The following is a 17,514-nucleotide window of genomic DNA, read 5'->3' as shown; positions in this document are numbered from 1 at the left end:
TTCTCTTATATCCCATGCTGTTTTAACCATTGTACAGTCCTATAATCTTTTGAAATGAAGAAACAGTCTGTCTTTGTTTCCCAGGCTGGAGTACAGTGGTGCCATCAAAGCTCAGTGCAGCCTCCAACTCCTGGGCTCAATCCTTTTGCCTCAGTCTCCCTTTCCAGAATAGCTGCAAGTACAGGCACATGCCCCAAGACCCAGCTAATTTTTAAATTTTTGTTGAGATGAGGTGTTTGTTACTTTCTTGCCCAGGCTGGTCTTGAACTCCTGACTTCAAGCAATATTCCCACCCCATTATGGGGATTGCAAGCTTGAGCCATTGCGCCTAGCCAGGAAGCAACCTTGATAGCTATCAATATTCCCATCAATTAACTGTCTCAGTTATCATAATATCCCTTCTTGTATGTATCAAAACTCATACTGAACAATGAGTTCTGGGTTGCAAGAGAGGATTTATTTTTTACACCTATCCATAAGTCTTTTGTCCACAGTTAAACAAAAACATACGTTAAGTGCAGTTTTTTACTTTTTAATAATGGCCATTCTGGTTGGAGTAAGGTAGTATCTCAACCTAGTTTTAATTTGCATTTCCCCGATGATTAGTGACGTTGAGCACTTTTTCCTACATTTATTGGTTGCATGTATGTCTTCTTTTGAGAACTGTCCATTCATGGCATTTGTTCACTTTTTAATGGGATTTTTTTTGATGATTTGTTTGAGTTTCTTATAGATTGTGAAAATTAGGTCTTTGTCAGATGCATACTTTGCAAATATTTTCTCCCATTATGTTTGTTGTCTGTTTACTCTGTTGATTATTTCTTTTGTTGTGGAGATGCTTTTTAGTCTAATTACATCCCATTTATTTATTTTGGTTTCTGTTACATTTGCTTTTGAGATCTTAGTCTTAAATTCTTTGCTTAGGCCAATGTCCAGAAGAGTTTTTTCTAGGTTTTCTCCTGGAATATTTTTATGGTTTCAGGTCTGAGATTTAAGTCTTCAATCCATTTAGAGTTAATTTTTGTATATGGTAAGAGATAGAGATCCAGTTTCATTCTTGTGAATGTGGCTGATTTTCCCAGCATCTTTTATTGAGTAGAGTGTCCTTTCCCCAGTTTGTTTTGTGTGCTTTGTCAAAGATAATTGCTTGTAAGTATTTGGCTTTATTTCTGGTTCTTTATTCTGTTCCATGGGTCTATGTATCTACTTTTATACCAACAGCATGCTGTGTTGGTTACTATAACCCTTGTCATATAATTTAAAGTCAGGTAATGTGATGTCTCCAAATTTGTTCTTTTCATTTAGCATTGTTTTAGATATTCAGGCTCTTTTTTTAGTTTCATATGAATTTTAGGATTGTTTTTCTAATTCCATAAAAAATGATGTTGGTAGGAATTGCACTGAATCTGTAGATTGCTTTAGGCAGTATGGCCATTTTCACAATATTGATTCTCCCACTCTATGAGCATGCTACGTACTACTATTTGTATTTTCTATTATTTCTTTCAGCAGTATTTTGTAGTTCTCCTTGGAGACATATTTCACCTCTTTGATTAAGTATATTCCTAGATATTTTGTGGTAATGGTAAAAGGGATTGGGTTCTTGATTTTATTCTCAGCTTGGTCATTGTTGGTGTATAGCATTGCTCTGGATTTGTATATACTGATTTTATAACCTGAGAGTTTACTGAATTTATTTATGAGATCTAGGAGTCTTTAGAGTTTTCTAGGTATAGTATTATATCATCAATAAACAGACAGTTTTGACTTCCTCCTTAGAAAATTCTAAGCATCCTCCTTTCCAATTTGAATGTCCTTTATTCTTTATTTTTCCTGATTGCTCTGGCTAGGACTTCCTGTATTAATTCTCACATATATGGAACACAAGTTGATAGAATCCATTTGTAGAATCTAAAAATGTAATGTAATACATTTACATTTATAGAACTCCACTGGGGTTTTGTTTTTGAACTTACCAAAATTATCCTGATTTATCTAGAACAATACATTTGCTTGAATACACAAGATTTTTTTTTGGTAAAATAACATTGAATTTTGGAGGAGGAGTATAGTCTTACTAGATATTAAATATATAAATTTATAATCTAATAATCAAAACAGTATGTTTCTGGTCAAGGAGTAAATAGACCAATCACTGGAACTCAACAGAAACTTTAGAAACATATTCAAGTTTCTGTAAGAATTTATGATATCATAATCTCAGTAACTGGAGAAATAGTATATTGGAATGCATTACCATTTAGAAAAAATATATTTCTTATCTTATGTCTTGCACAAAATAAATTTAAAGTGTATTAAAGTTTTTTTCCCCCCTCTGGAGACAAAGTCTCGCTCTGTTGCCCAGGCTGGAGTATAGCAGCATGGTCGTAGTTCACTGCAGTCTCGAACCCCTCAAGCAATCTCCCACCTCAGCCTCTGCAGTAGCTGGAACGACAAGTATGTGCCACCACATCTGGCTAATTTTTTGATTTTTATTTTGTAGAGACGAGTTCTCGCTATGTTGCCCAGGCTGGTCTTGAACTCCTGAACTCAAGTGATCCTCCTGTCTCAGCCTCCCAAAGTGCTGAGATTGCAGGCATGCACCACCGCACCTTGCCTGCATTAACATTTTACATGTGAATTGTAAAGGTAGATGTTGAATATATGTATTTGGTTGGGTGAGAAAATTCTAAGCATGACTCAACGGTCAGAAAAAGTACTCCATGAATCTTTTTCCCGTTCACAGTGGTTGGTCACTATTCTTAAAATATTATACTAACCCACTGAACCATTACTTTATGTTTCATGATCCACTAGTTGGAAACATTTTTTTGCCTTCGAACCTTTCTCTCATAAAAAACTTATATATTTAGAAGATTTTTCCAATAATGGGCTCAAATTTACCATAAATATCACTTTTTCTCCCATGAAAATATAGGTCACATTTTAGGTATCAGGAGACTTTCGGTCCTAAGAAGTTACAATTTGAAATTAAACTTACCTAGTTTTTAAAAACTCCTAAGCTAGCAGGATATAAATAATGTGCTGGGTTCATAGCCGCTTCAAAATTTTGAATTCTGCAGATGACTTTCCCTCAGCAGCATGTTTTGCTTGCTTCAGGCATTTTGCAAATACAATACTTTTAGAACACAGCTTTCTACCTCCCCCATGGAATGATTTGAGAACCACCTTTATAGTTTGTCATTTTATTGTTTAGACTTGAAATGGATTCATCTGTCTGTCACTAATCAAGCCTTTAACTAATAATATAATTATGGCCATTTATGCATGTACTTTTTATGACACTCCAAGCTTCACAAACTCCTTCTTAGGAATTAGTGTAAAAGAAAGAGGTGAAAATTCCTCCCATTTCCCTCCAGTAGCTGTGTGCCTTCTGGAAAACATGCGCTATAATGTGTGTCTCTAAATTATGCTGAGTGCACTGTCCAGAAAAGAGTCAGCTTCTCTGGAAAAAAAGTTAGCCAAGATCCCTCTCTAACTTTATGATGAAAAGTATCATTCCAGTTGAGAAGCACAAGTCCCATTCAAAAGGAATGAAAGTGAATTTTACAAAGATTATGTGATTGAGCTGAAGAGGAAGACAAAGTAAATTGAATTATCTTCTTGTACCCTATGTGACAGTTTCTTTGAAAGTTTTAGGGCTATGAATATGACTTTCCTAATTAAGCAACCTATTTCAATTTTTTTTTTCTTTTGAGGTAAGGTCTCGCTCTGTCATCCGGGCTGGAGTGCAGTGGTACAAACACAACTCACTGCGGCCTTGACCATCCCAGGTGATCCTCCCCCAAAGCTGGGATTACAGGTGCACACTACCATGCATGGCCTATTTTAAAAATTTTTTATAGAGACAGGGTTTTGCTATATTGGCCAAGCCGGTCTCAAATTCCTGGCCTCAAGTGGCCCTCCTGCTTTAGCCTCCCCGAAGTGCTGGGATGAGCCACCACACGGAGCCAGTCTTTTAATTTTTACTTAGTAATTGCTTACGTTTTCAAACAAATGTGAAAACCTAAGTCTTTCATGCTGTACACTGGTCTCTTCCTGAATGTGGTTTGGCTCAGAGCCCAGCATCCTTGGCATTGAGTGGTTGCTCCTTAAATATTTACAGTCCTGAATACTTTTCTTGTCCTCAGGCTCACTCTTTTGCCGTTTGGAGCATTTGGAAGTGAATAATGTCTCTCTTAGTCTAGTCTGAGGCTTTTGTGGAGAGTTTCTGCCCTGTGATGCTGGACACGCCTGTTGTATTTCCCCTCCTGGGAAGTACGAAGGAGGGGAGAGGCAGGGTGGTGAATTCACACCATGCCAGCCCGTGTTCATTGAGGGCCTCCTGCCTGCAGGCCATGGAGCTGGGTCCAGTGAAGGGCTTAGATTCTGGGAGGCCAGGCTCCTGCAGGGACAAAGCCTAGAGTCCACTGGGGCTGCTGAGCAAAAGGGTGAAAATTAAAAAGTGTAAGAGCTAATGTAATTCAAGGCAATAAGAAAAGCCCTATTGTCCATTTTCACAATCGCCATAGTAATTTTCACAATTTTTACAAATTTCTCTCTCTTCATTTCATTATTTTAAGGGTGATGTGGACAGGAAAGCTTTTCAGAGGTTTTGGTTGGACTCAGGTCTGGAAGGCTGGGACCGCGCTGGGAGAGGCAAAAGTGATGTTGAGGGGCGTCCAGGAAACAGTGCACCCTGAGCCACGGGTCACAGATAACGCAGCCCGTAGCTTGCGCAGGACTGGGCAAACCAGCTCTGGTAGGTTCTGGGCTTCAGCAAGTGGATGAGTGGCTGAAAAATCAGCTGGTCTGGAGATGGAAGTCTAGGATTAGGGAGTGTCAGTGGCTTTATTTTTATTCAGTCAACAACTATGCTTTGGACACAGCTGTCTGCCAGGCCCTTTACTGAGCTTTTCCATACAAGAGTAGACAGAGTTGGCATCATCCCTGTTCCCAGGTACAGGCAGCTAGAGCAGGGACATAAGTGAGTAAACCTGCAGTGACATGACCAACGTGTCAAAGGACCAGGGACACAAGAGAGGGGCTCCCCAAGACAGCTGAGCCAGATTCCAGGGGCGACAGGAAGCGGGGCGGCTTGAGCGGCTCATGGACAGCTTTCCCAGACAGAGAGGGCAGCACTCAGGCCCTGCAGCATAGAAGCAGGCTGCAGCTGAGGGTCTGAAGGACTCAGGGTGGCTGGGGGGAGAGTGCCAGCAAGGTGGTGACAACACTAGAGCGTACAGCGGGGGGAGAGAGTGGGATCGTGACAAATGGACCCAACAGAGGTGTCCAGGCAGGGGCTGGACCACTGACAGCGAGGAAGAGGCTGTGGAAAACACCCCTGAATGAAAAACCGTGCAATGCATATGACCATTTGTGTCAATGGTGCATCTTTTCTGCTGTTTCCACTCTCTAGAAACTCCTTTATTACAGAACAATTGAGAAGAACACAAAGCCAACATCCCTCCAAGATGACTCACATTCTACCCACTGCTTACTCTGTTAGTAATGCTGACGTTTTTTACACAGAATATTGAACATCTGCTCTGAAAACCTTGCCTTTGTGCCTGCCATCAGGTACAGGAATGGTGCTGGAGCCGTGGGAGATGACCAACCCTGAGTCCTCATTCTGAGCCCATGATGGGAAGCACCCCGGGGCTGGATTCCGGCCATCCATTGCTGGCTACGTGCCCTGCACCCACCACATGGGGAGAACCACAGATAGAGTCATTGAATAACTGAATATGAAACGCACAAGGAGATGAATTTAACCATCTAAGAATCAAGAGGGAGCTGGACACAAAGACAGCAAAATTTTTGAGAGTGTTGAAATGTTTTTTTTTTCCTCTTGTTTCTGGACATCTCGAGGTCAGAATATCCAATGCTCTCAAGGATTTTTATGATAAAAAGCAATCACCTTGTTAGTGGCTGTGTTTACAGCTGGCCAGACCGAGGTAGTAAACAGCACTCCATTTATTAGCGTAGGGGCTGCAAAACTGAGCACAAGCTGGGACCACCCTGCGTGGACTGGGCCATGGTGAGAGAGAGGCAGAGGGGCATGGTGCGTGGGAGACACGTTCTTGGTGTAAAGGACTCTTGAGGATGGTATTAGAACTTCCCATTCCTGTTGCATCAAGACTTCAAGAAAAGAAGCGAAACAGAGCCTCCCATTTGTTCTCCAGCGCTGTCTGTCTGTCATCTTGGTCAGAGGCCCACACAGCCGACCTCACCACGTGGCTTGCAGGGCCTCCCTGGTATTCCATTGGGCAATGACATGGAATTTGGTCTGACACTACTATATCCAGCAGAATCTTCAGGGCCACGTGCGGTTTCACCATGTCTCCCCTTCCTTTGCCACGTGACTGAGATGGGTGCTACTCCAGCCTGAGTGCCCAAACATGGGAGCCAAGATGTGGCGTAGCCTGGGAGGAGAGCTGCCACCAATGTTCCTATGCTGTTCCTATGAACCTCTGAGGTCCTGGGGCTGTGTGTTACTGCATCATAAATAAGCAAGAGCTAACTAATAAAGAGATTAACATTTAAACCTTAGAAAACATAGAGTGGGCTGAACAAAGCACGCCCTGGGCCGGCATGCTCTTTCATGCATCACGACCACTTCCCATGTTCCAGAGAGGTGCATGGGATCTTCTGCAATGCCAGGCAGGCTGCCCCTTTCCTTTCCTTTTTCCTTTCCTTCCCCTCCCCTCCCCTTACCTTGCCTCTCCCTGCCCTGCCCTGCTTTGCCTCTCTTTTTCAAGGCAGGGCCTTGCTCTGTTGCCCAGGCTGAAGTGCGGTGATGCCATCATAACTCACCACAGCCTCGCCCTCCAGTGCCCAAATGCTTCTCCCAGTGCAGATGGCTAAGTACCTGGGAATGTAGCGTGCACCACTACACCTAATTTTTTTAAAAATAGAGATGGGTTCTTCCTATGTTGCCAGTCTGGTCTCTAGCTTCTGGGCAACATAGCAAGACCCCATCTCTATAAAAAAAAAAAAAAAAAAAAAAAGGAGGCTGGATATGGTGGCCCATGCCTGTAATCCCAACACTTTGGGAGGCTGAGGTAGGGAGATCACCTGAGGTCAGGAGTTTTCGACCAGCCTGGTCAACATGGTAAAACTCTGCCTCTACTAAAAATACAAAAAAAATTAGCCAGCATGGTGATGCACACCCGTAATCCCAGCTACTCAGAAGGCTGAGGCAGGAGAATCACTTGAACCCTGCCTCAGCCTCCTGAGGCAGCGGTTGCAGTGAGCTGAGATTGCTTCACTGCACTCGAGCCTGGGTGACAGAGTGAGACTCTGTTTCAAAAAACCAAAAACAAAACAAAAAAAGAAAAAAGTGACCCTCCGCCACAGCCTCTGTGCCTGGCCTAAGGCATGTTGCCAAGACAGGTGGTGACAGTATGCACTGTGCTTTCCCAGGCGTCTGCAGGGAGAAGTAGTGCGCCGCGGACAGCCTCCAGCAGTCACACACCTCCTGCAAACCCCTTTGTGTAGGTGCCTGTGTTCTCCTGGCCTCCCTCCTTTGAATACCGACATCTTGAACTGCAATTGCAAACCAGAGTCCGGATCCAGGGTTGAGGTCCTCAAATACTCCCATAGAAGAGCCCATGCTCTCCCAGCTACATGGAGGCATTTCACAGCTAAAACCACTCTTCCAATTCAAAGAAGTAAACAACAGCCGTGAATAATGACCTCTCCTGTATTTTTCCCTAAACAGCGGTTTTGTGGTCATGTCTTTGTTGGTACTGAATCACTTTTCACAATGGATGATTATGCAAGTGAGGAAAACCTTGGAAGTGGATTCCCTGGTCACTCACTCATGTTCAGGGCTGCCGCCATGTTTGGAATGCATGTGTCCGGTGCTTCTCCCACCCCTGCCTGCCCCGGCCTTTGTGCTGCTGTGGCCTTTGTGATTTTAGCCAGCATATGTGTAATGGCTAACATTCAGAAAGAAGCGACTATCATTCAGAGGGAAAGTAAAATTACAAGCAGCACTTTTCTCAACAAACAGCTCACTGTGACCTAGTGAGGGCACCAGCCGTCACCTACGCCTGTCCTTCTGGTGGCACAGAATTCACTGGAAAGGTCTCGGCCAGTCAGGCTCTGTGTCCAGCCTCTGTCTTGTCTCTAAGGGCGGCCTGCGCCTCCCGGGCTGCCTGGCAGGGCCTGTGAGGCCTCCCTGTCATGAGAAAAGAATCCACAGGTCTGTAAACTTGCTATTTTTAGGCCTCAGTGGACTTGCGCCAGTTTCCGGAGTGTAGTAATTACCCAAATATTTCATTGAACAGGGCCGTGAAAACTTATAACACACACCTCAAACCTATTCAGAAATTTGAAAGGGTTTAAAATGCCATCAGTGAATTCTCATAGACAAATGGCAATCCCACTTCCCCATCCGCCTCCCGCCCCCACCCCGCAAACCCTCAGGCTGCTCCCACCCTGCTTCTCTGAGATTTCCACACCCGTCCCCGCCCGCCCGGGTGAGCTCACCCCATGCAGCTCTGCTACATGCCAGCCAGGCAGGGCTTGCTCCCTGACGGCCCTTTCCAGACCAGCTTCTCTTCTAAATGCAAGTCTCTGTGTCCAGCTCTCTCCTGGGGATGTATGAGGGATGTCTTCAATTTAGCATTTCCTAAAGAGGAGTGCTTCCTGTCCCACCCAGTATTCCCCATCTCAGGAAATAAGACTTTCATCCATGGCTGAGGCCACTGACCCAATGCTTTGCTCACTCTTCGCCCCCCTCCCTACTCGGTCCCCATGGCAGGCTCTACTTCAAAATCCATGCTGCATCCAAATCCACGCTGCACCCCCATTTAACCCCCGCCTCCCAAATCTCCTTCTGCGGGACTGCCATAGCCTCCTAACTGGGCTCTTGTCCCGATGTGTCCCTGCCCAGTACTGTTCCACAGGGCATGCAAGAGTATGTCAATTTGACCTTGATCACCTGACTCAAAAATCTCCAGGTCTTCACCTTCCTACCAAGGGGGAAGGAAAGCCTGGCCTGCGATGAAGGCGCACAAGTCTATGGTTTCCTTTCTGAGGCCCGCGAGGCTCCGCTTGCCTCTGGTTTTTGTGTCATGTATAGAAGGTATGACCAAGTGCATAGGTTTGCAATTATCGGGACTAGCGATGCCCCCAGCCTACCCTCAATGTCCAGGCTCAAACAATAGAACAAAACAGACACCCAGAGGGTTTGGCAGGGAATAGAGAATGATTAGAGAAATAGAAAAATTAATTAGCTCATTAGAGCTGGGAGCAGGACAGCCATTGTCTTCTATTAATGGAGAAGTTGGAGCCCGAACCAAGAACAGAAAGCATGGAGCAGAAGTCACTGACTGCCTCCTCCCCTCAATTAGAGGACGCAACAAGAGAAGGAGAAGATTTAAAGAAAATTTCAGCTTCTTTAAGAATCAAGGAGAAATAACAGTGGGCAGGTGGCATAAGCAGAATAGGTCTGCTGCGCCGGTCACTCTCGTAAGCACCTCATGGACATGGCTGCTTTTCATCTTCACACAGTCCCAAGTATGAGTTATCACAATTTGTCTCCATTCTGAGACCAGCAAGGTTAATCAGTGTGCCTGAGGCCACACAGCCAGGAAATGGCAGATGACGGTAAAGTCAGTTAAATTGGTTCTACAGCCCCTGTTCTTAAAAAAAAACAGAAATCTAAATTTGAGAATGAGTTGTACACCCTGTTGAAAGACTCTTATAAGAGAAAATCCAGCAAACTTCCCCTGAGATGGATGGTCTGGGTTTATTTTCATTTCCTAGAACTGTTTATCTGTGCGGAGCCATGTTTAGTAACCCCTTGCCCTTGGTGCCAGTGAGGCTTGGTGCTGGGCTGCCAGTGACCTCAGTTAGGGGCATGGCAAACTTGGTGACTTGAGCTGCAGGAAGTGTCTGGGGTGGCGGTGCCTGCAGTCTGGTGTGTTGTCATGTAACACACAGGAAGGCTTCTGGTTGTTGATTTAGGCCCAAGGTAGGGAGTCAGGAGAAAGAAAGGAAGAGGTCTTTATCAGATGAGAAAGGAATATTGAAAAGGGAGGATTTTTCTGTTTCACTTTCACATTACTTAACCTTTTACATTGTAAATTATATTCATTTTAAAAAAATAAAGAAAAAGGAAACATTTCTCCAACACATGGAATGCAGGTCACACGTTAAAACGGGCAGTGAGTGTTAAGCTACACACTGATTTTTAAATGAAGGCATCATCTTACTTGCTCAGGCAGTGGCTGCTGTATTCACCATCTAAGGCATCCTGTTCCAAACTCCTTGGTGGAAACCTGGAAGCTCTCTGGTTTTTCCTTTCTCTGTCCTCCACGGTGAATCAGTTATAGAGCCCTGATGATTTACCTCCTAAACATGTTATGGTAAAGTCAGTGCGGTGCGCTTGCCAGATCCAGCTCCTTTTTGTCCTGGGCTCTCAGCAGGGCTATACATTCCAGCCTCCCCCAGGTTAGATGGGGCCACATGTCTGAGTTCTGGTCAGCAAGATAGGCATGTGAGTGATGTGCTGGCCACCCCCCCAGGCCTGAACCCTAATCCTCCAGCAGGATGCTCCATCCTATTTCTTCCCTTCACCCCTTTGCTGACCCTCTGCAGAAAACTAGCTGAAAACTCCAGGGCCTAAGGGAATGGCAGAACTTTTGCATGAAAGAGCCAGGATCCCTGAATGACTGTCTGAGGCAGAGTTCTCCTTCCCCATACCCTAGGCCCCATGGCAGGCCCACAGTGGACTGGGAAGTGAATAAGAACTAAACTCCTAACACATCATGCCACTCTGATTTGACATTGTTTCTTATAGCAACTATAATGACTGATCCTAATTTATTTTCTCCTAAATAATTTTTTCCACACCTAACACTGTCCATACCATTACTGATTTTACATTACTCTCAACCAGCCATTCCCCCAACCTTTATCTCCATCTTCAATCTTGCCCTCTCATAATTCCATCTGTTAAGACAAAGTGAACTTTTCTTAAAACGCATGTCAGACCATACCTCTTCGGGGTACAGCTTTTACTGGCACCCGCAAAAGTGCTGTCACATGGCACACTCTACCTGTGCCTGGCCTTGGTCCACAGCCTCACATTCGATTTCTGCTGTCATGCATGGGCCCTGGCCACTGAGAGCTCAGGGCATTTCTGTACTCAGGGCTGCTTCTCTGGCCGATCCTCATCCTGGAACGTCCTTCCTCTGTTAGGCTAATTCTCTGCATCTTCTAGGATCAGTCTGGCAACACCTCTGGGTCCCCTTCCTCTGTCTCCCACTAGTACCCTGCACACATGTGTACATCACACATGCGCTGAGAGCTTCTTTGGGCCCTCACTCAGAGACCGAATTTGTCATCTGTGTGTGCTTGACCCTGGGACCCAGCAACTACCCCCAGTCTTGACAGTCCAAAGTGTCTCCAGATATTGCCACATGTCCCCTGGGGGAGACAGTCAGCTCTGGTTGACAACCCTGCTCCAGAGTGGTTGGGAAGAAGAGGCTATTTCTTGTGGGTTGCACTCTCTTGGTGGGGATACTCTATTCAAGGTCGAAAACTGAATTTCATCAGAACATTGAAGCCTCTGTAGTAGGCCAGAAAGTATCCTTCCAAAATTCACATTCACCCAGAACCTCAGAAAAAGACCTTATTGGAAACAGGGTCTTTGCAGGCTCTCAGAACCAGACTTGTATAGACTGAATTTAGAAGAGACTGCAGGCGGCAGACATTGGCTCTATATGAGACCCACTTCCTGCTTCTTTACTAACAGACCCAGTTCCTTTCAACATAAGACCAGCACAAACAGTGGCTCATGATTGGTTTAGGTCATTCATGATCATTTTGTGTCTCATCCTGTGTCTCAATTTCTCAGACTCTCTTGCACTCGGAGTGGCCTTAAAACCAGCTCTAGTCAACAAGATTTGAGGACAAATCTAACGCAAGGTTTCTTGGAAAAAGTTTGCTTTTCTGATACAAAGGGTCACAGATAGAAGGTCACTGTCCTTCTCCCCCCACCTCCTTTCTGTGGACATGAGGGTTGGAGCCACAGCAGCCATTAGGTAAAGGCCAGGGGAATGTCAGACAGGTCAGCTCGGACATCCTGGGGCACTGGGCCACCATGCCAATGGCTCTCTCTTGCTGGATTTCTTATTATGGGAGCAAAATAACTTTTCTGTTTTATTGAAGCCTCTGTAGTACATTGGACATTATGCAACCTGCTAGTGTCCACCCAGAACCTCAGAACAAAACCTTATTTGGAAATAGGGTCTTTGCAGGTGTAATTAGCTAAGAATCTTCAGATGAAATAATCCTGGATTTAGAATAGGCCCCAAATCCAATGACTGGTGTCCTTATAAGAAGAGAAGGCATAGAGAGATACACAGGGGAGGATGTCATGTGATAACAGAGGTAGAGGTTAGCATAATTCACCCCCCATTCTCCCCCTTCTACTGCCCCATTCACCTTGCAATGTGATGCGGCTCTTTCCGTCAAGAGGTGGAGGCTTCTTTCTCACCCCCTGACTTGTCAAGGCCTTGCCACTTGCTTTGGCTCATAGAATGGTAAGGAAGTGATAGCATGTCAGTTCTGAGCCTTGTGCGTGTCTGCTTGCATTCTTGTTCTCAGCTACCTGAGAACAAGCCTGGGTCAGCCTGTTGGATAACAAGAGACTCATGGCCCTGTCAACTCTGGTGCCCCAGCTGCCAGCTAGGCTACTCTAGCCCAGCGAGCCTTCACCTGATGGGCCAGCTGAGTGCAGCAAGATCAGCTGTGTTTGGCCCAGAGCAGCAAAACCACTTAGTTGATTTGTAGACTTGTGAGCAATACCAAACACTTATTTTAAGTCTTGAGCTTGGTGTGGTTTCTTGCCCAGCAGTAGCTCACTAATACATACACACTTTGTTTTAGTTACTCATTTGGCACCTGTGAGCAATTGAATTTGGGAACTCTGATTTAGGTAGAGGTTTTCAAACTTCACTGTGTTTTAGAATTTCTCAGAAAATTTACTTAAAATAGAGATTCCTGGGCTTGCTCCTGGAGAGTTTCAGTAGATTGGGTGAGCTCCAGGTATCTGCATTTTAACCAGCATTGCTAATTCTGGCATGGGTAGCCCATGGAATACACTTTGTAAGCCATTTTTTCCCACAGGAACAAATCACTAAAAACTTGTGTCATCTCTAATATTACTCTTCCTCCAACACCAGAGACATAGAAGAGTGGGTTTTGGCCCAAAAGGGGAATGGGAACTTGATAAAGAGAAAGATCCTCCTTGCCCAGCATCTCAAAAACTGCATTTTATGCTCAGTATGTTTCTTGATTGCATTAAGAAATATACTGCAGCTGGGTGCAGTGGCTCAGGCCTGTAATCCCAGCACTTTGGGAGGCTGAGGCAGGTGGCTCACTGGAGGTCAGCCTGGCCAACATGGTGAAACCTCGTCTCTACTACAAATACAAACGTTAGTAGGGTGTGGTGGTGCACACCTGTAACCCCGGCTACTCAAGGGGCTGAGGCATGAGAACAGCTTGATTCTCAGCCTGGAGGCAGAAGTTGCAGCAAGCCAGGATTGTGTCACTACATTCTAGCCTGGAAAAATTTATATATATATATACACATACACACACATACATACATACACACACACGTATATATATATATATATATATATATATATATATATACACAGCTTTTAATTTACCTAAAAATATTTATGATCACATATATAAATAACGAAACCTTGGCTTTGATTACAAAATGTTGTGTGGTGGCTGGTGAATCAAATTAAGGAGGATTAGCTAGAAGCAAACTGCAAAGACAGAGCATGAGGCAATCAAGAAAAACTTAAAATACGTAAACAATGACATCCTGTGTAACAGATCCTGGAAGCTGGACAAGGGCAACTGCCTGTGCCCATTCCCACTGGGCCAATCAATCAGCTGCCAGTCATTCTGCCAATGTTCACCCAGGACTAACGTGTCAGACAGTCCTTGAGCTGGTGCACAGCAGGGATAGGCCATTCCTATCCTCTCTTTACAGGGCTTGCATTCTAATGGCATGGGGGAGGACACAGATGATAAATGAGATAAAATGTATATGAGGTGGTATAGTGTCCCCCAAAAAGATATGTTCAAGTCCTAACCCTGGGTGCCTGCGAATGTGACCTTATTTGGAAACAAACTCTTTGCAGATGTAATCAGGTTAGGAGGAAGACACGAGGGTGGCCCTAATCCAGTGCCACTGGTGTCTTTCTGAGAAGAGACAGAGACACAGGGAAAACGCAATGGGATGATGATGCCAGGGAATGGAGCCATCCATTTTAAAGCAGTGCCTCCTAGCTGGTTTCCCACATTCCACACAGCTGCATCTACAAGCCAAGGACAGACACAAGGAAAACATCATGTGATGATGTGCCAGAGAGTGGGGTGATGCACCAACAAGCCAAGGAATACCACGGTTTGCCAGCAACACCGAAAGCTGAGAGGAAAGCATGGGACAGACTCTCCCTTACAGCCTTCAGAGAACACATGGCCTTCCTGACAATTTGATTTTGGACTTCCAGCCTCTAGGACTGTGAGAGCGTGCGTTTGTTGTTTTAAGCCACCCAGTTTGTGATATTTTGTTATGCAGCTCCAGGAAACTAATGGAGATGAGTGCTAAGAGAAAAAGCAAACAGGGAAGGGGAACAGGGGGTGCTGAGGGTTATGTGTGCCTTTTAAAGAGCCCCTTGGACATCCTCACTAAGATGGGGAAGGGGGAGCGCATGCCAGGCAGATGGAACAGCACGTGCAAAGGCCCTGAGGCAAGAGTGTGTCAGCTGTGCGTTTGGCTGGTACAGTTTGGGTTAGGGAAAGCGCTGGGAGGTGAGGTTGAGGGAAAAGGGGGAAGGACCAGGAGATAAGGGACTTGCAGGTCATAGTAAGGTTGTTCCATTTTGCTGAGTGAGAAAGGAAGCCACTGGAGGGTTTTGAGCAGAAGAGTGGCATGAGTTTTTCTTTTTTAAAGTTTTAGGATACATGTGTAGGACATGCAAGTTTGTTACATAGGTAAACGTGTGCCATGGTGGTTTGCTGCACCTGTCAACCCATCACCAACGCATTAAGCCCTACATGCATTAGCTATGTATCCTGATGCTCCCCCTCCCCCCAGCCCCCCCCCACAGATCCCAGTGTGTGTTGTTCCCCTCCCTGTGCTTGTGTGTTCTCGTTGTTAGGCTCCCATTTATTACTGAGAACATGCAGTGTTTGGTTTTACGTTCCTGTGGTAGTTTGCTTAGGACAGTGGCTTCCAGCTCCATCCATATCCCTGCAAAGGACATGATCTCATTCCTTTTTACCGCTGCATAGTATTCTAAGAGTGGCATGAACCGATTTTTAACAGTAACATCTTTTTTCTTTTTTAAAAAGGATCACAGAAGCAGCTGCGCGGAATGTGGGACGCCATTTAGGAGGCACTGCTTTAAAAGGGGCAGGTGGAGGGAAGAGAAGTAAAGAGGGGTGGAGGGAGGAGGAGGGGCAGCAGTTGGGTTCTGGATGTTTCTGGCAGTGTAGCCAAGAGGATATGTTCATTATGGACAGACAGAGGGGCCAGGTATGACCAAAGATTTTGGACTGAGCCACTGGAAGCAAAGAGCTCCAGAATAACCGCTGTTTGACTTGTGCGTGGTTTTCCGTAGTTTACTGAATGCACGTTCTAATCCTTGTCATGATTTCCACCTGTACAATATGCAGGTATCTGAAAACGTCGGAAACATTCATTTTTATTATTAAACACCGCCACTTGCCCCAAAGCCTTTGTATGCAATACACGGACCTTGATATTTGGAGGGTCAAACGCTGAGTAATATCTACTCATCTGTGCCGGCGAGGAGGGGGCATTTCCAACTCGCCGGTAAGCAGGCCCGGTCCCGTTCTACTTAAAAGGCTTGGAGCCCGGGCGCCACTGGGCTGAAGCAGTTTCAGGGACCCCCCCCTGAGGACAGGGCGGCAGCCGCGGGGTCGCCCAGGCTCGCAGGGCACCGCGATCATCCACAACGACGCTGGCGTTTGCTTTGGACCTCACAGGATGTGTGGCTGGCGCTGCATTCCAAACAGTGCCACTGGCGACCCGGCTTCCATGGCGCTCGGGACATCCGGATGGCAAACGGCAGGCTGCGGGCGGCGAGCGGTTTCCCAGACTCCGGCCCGCTCCGTGCAGCTGGAAAAATCCAAGCCCGGGCCGCGCCGCGCCGCCCGCGGGCCGTTCCTCTCATGGCTAGTACTGCCCATTTTTCCCAGGGAATTAGCTTGGAAAATTTCACGTTACTTTTTGCCAAGAAAATCATTTCAAAAAACAAACCAAACGCCTGTAAGCAGGCTCGCTAGGGAGCAGGTCTCCGCCGCGCGTCCTTCCCGGCTCCGGAGCGGCGGAACCAGCCGCCGGGCGCTGCCCGCGGGCCTATCACCCGCGAGGTGCAGGGAGCACGTGGGCCGGCGCGCGGACCCCAGAGATCGCAGCGTGACCCGCTGCACAGCCCTTCGGCTGAAAGACCTGGGGCGGGATCTGCGACCCAGGCCCGCTCTTACGTCAGGGGGAAGGGCCCGCCAGCTGGGGAAGGGCCCGCCAGCTGGGGAAATGCCAGCGGTGGCGTCCGCGGCCCCCGCTCGGCTGCACCGAAACTTCCACCGCCGTCGGCGACGGCCGCGCCCCTGCGCACGCGCAGCGCGGCCAGGCGGCAGCAGGAGACCCCGGCCCTAGCACGCATGTCTGCACGCCCTGGTCTGCGCGCCGCGGCGGACCTTCCAGCGGCTGCCTCTTCCACCCAACCCCGGCCTAGTCTGGAAGAGCTCACGCCGCCGCCGCTCCCTCCAGCCCCTCCCAATCGCGTAGCCTCTGACGCCGTCCCCACCCAGCCGGCGCCCGACGGGGCCCCAGCGCGCAGGCGCCGTAACTTCGGCGGCGATGTCTAGGAGGATTTGAAATCGGCCGCGCGTGCGTACTGGCGACGCGGCCCGGCAAGGGAGGCCCCGCTTCCTCCAGCGCCCCCGTCCCCGCCCCCGCCCCCGCCCCTCATTGGAGCGGAGGCGGCGGCGGCCCCCTCCTTCCTCCGGGCTGTCTCCGCGGAGAGTGTCTTTTCACCGCCACCTCCGCCGCCGCCGCCGCCGCCGCCGCCGCCGCAGCGCGGAGCCAGCGGCGCGAGCGTGACTGAGGGCTGCGCGCACGGGCGGCGGCACCTCCCGCGGATCCCTCAGCAGCGCGGCGCCTGGGCCCGCCCCCTCGGCCCCGCCGCCCGCCCCTCTCCGATGGCCTCTCCCCACGGCCCGAGTGGAACGCCGCCGCCGCCGCGGCCCCCGCGCCCGCCCCGCGCCGCGTGAAGCGGGAGCCCGGAGACCGCAGCCGCCTGCCGGGACGCGCCAAGCGCCGGAGCCGCCCGCCGCGGCCTGCCCGGGCCCATCACCGCCGCCGCCGCCCCACGCCGGAGCCCGACGGGAGCGCGGCGCGAGCAGGAGGCCCGGGCTCGGCCCGCCCGCCGCCGCCGGCCC

The 17,514-nt window shown here is 47.7% G+C and overlaps 1 protein-coding gene, 1 long non-coding RNA gene and 1 other non-coding gene across 3 annotated transcripts in view; 1 reads left to right on the top strand and 2 right to left on the bottom strand.

Annotated features, from left to right (window-relative positions):
- Positions 1-391: 391 nt before the first annotated feature.
- LOC116552447 lies at positions 392-520 on the bottom strand. The gene has a single exon (XR_004269382.1). It is a non-coding gene; the product is annotated as a small nucleolar RNA SNORA40 (small nucleolar RNA).
- A 6,872-nt stretch (positions 521-7,392) lies between these two features.
- LOC116552397 lies at positions 7,393-13,377 on the bottom strand. The gene is made up of 3 exons (XR_004269366.1): positions 10,227-13,377; positions 8,497-8,600; positions 7,393-8,185 (listed from the first exon to the last, which is right to left on the bottom strand). It is a non-coding gene; the product is annotated as an uncharacterized LOC116552397 (long non-coding RNA).
- Positions 13,378-16,734: 3,357 nt separating this feature from the next.
- TENT4A (terminal nucleotidyltransferase 4A) overlaps positions 16,735-17,514 on the top strand; it is a 43,435-nt gene continuing 42,655 nt past the window's right edge. Inside the window, exons 1-2 of the mRNA XM_032278838.1 lie at positions 16,735-16,918; positions 17,012-17,296. Of these exons, the coding sequence (XP_032134729.1) occupies positions 16,735-16,918; positions 17,012-17,296 (469 nt within the window). The remainder of the gene's footprint in view (positions 16,919-17,011; positions 17,297-17,514) is intronic.

This window comes from Sapajus apella, unplaced genomic scaffold (genome assembly GCF_009761245.1).
Source record: "Sapajus apella isolate SASKATOON/1434 unplaced genomic scaffold, GSC_monkey_1.0 scaffold11, whole genome shotgun sequence".
NCBI lineage: Eukaryota > Metazoa > Chordata > Mammalia > Primates > Cebidae > Sapajus > Sapajus apella.
Note: the sequence above shows the minus strand (reverse complement) of the source record. Positions and strands in the feature narration are given on the sequence as shown.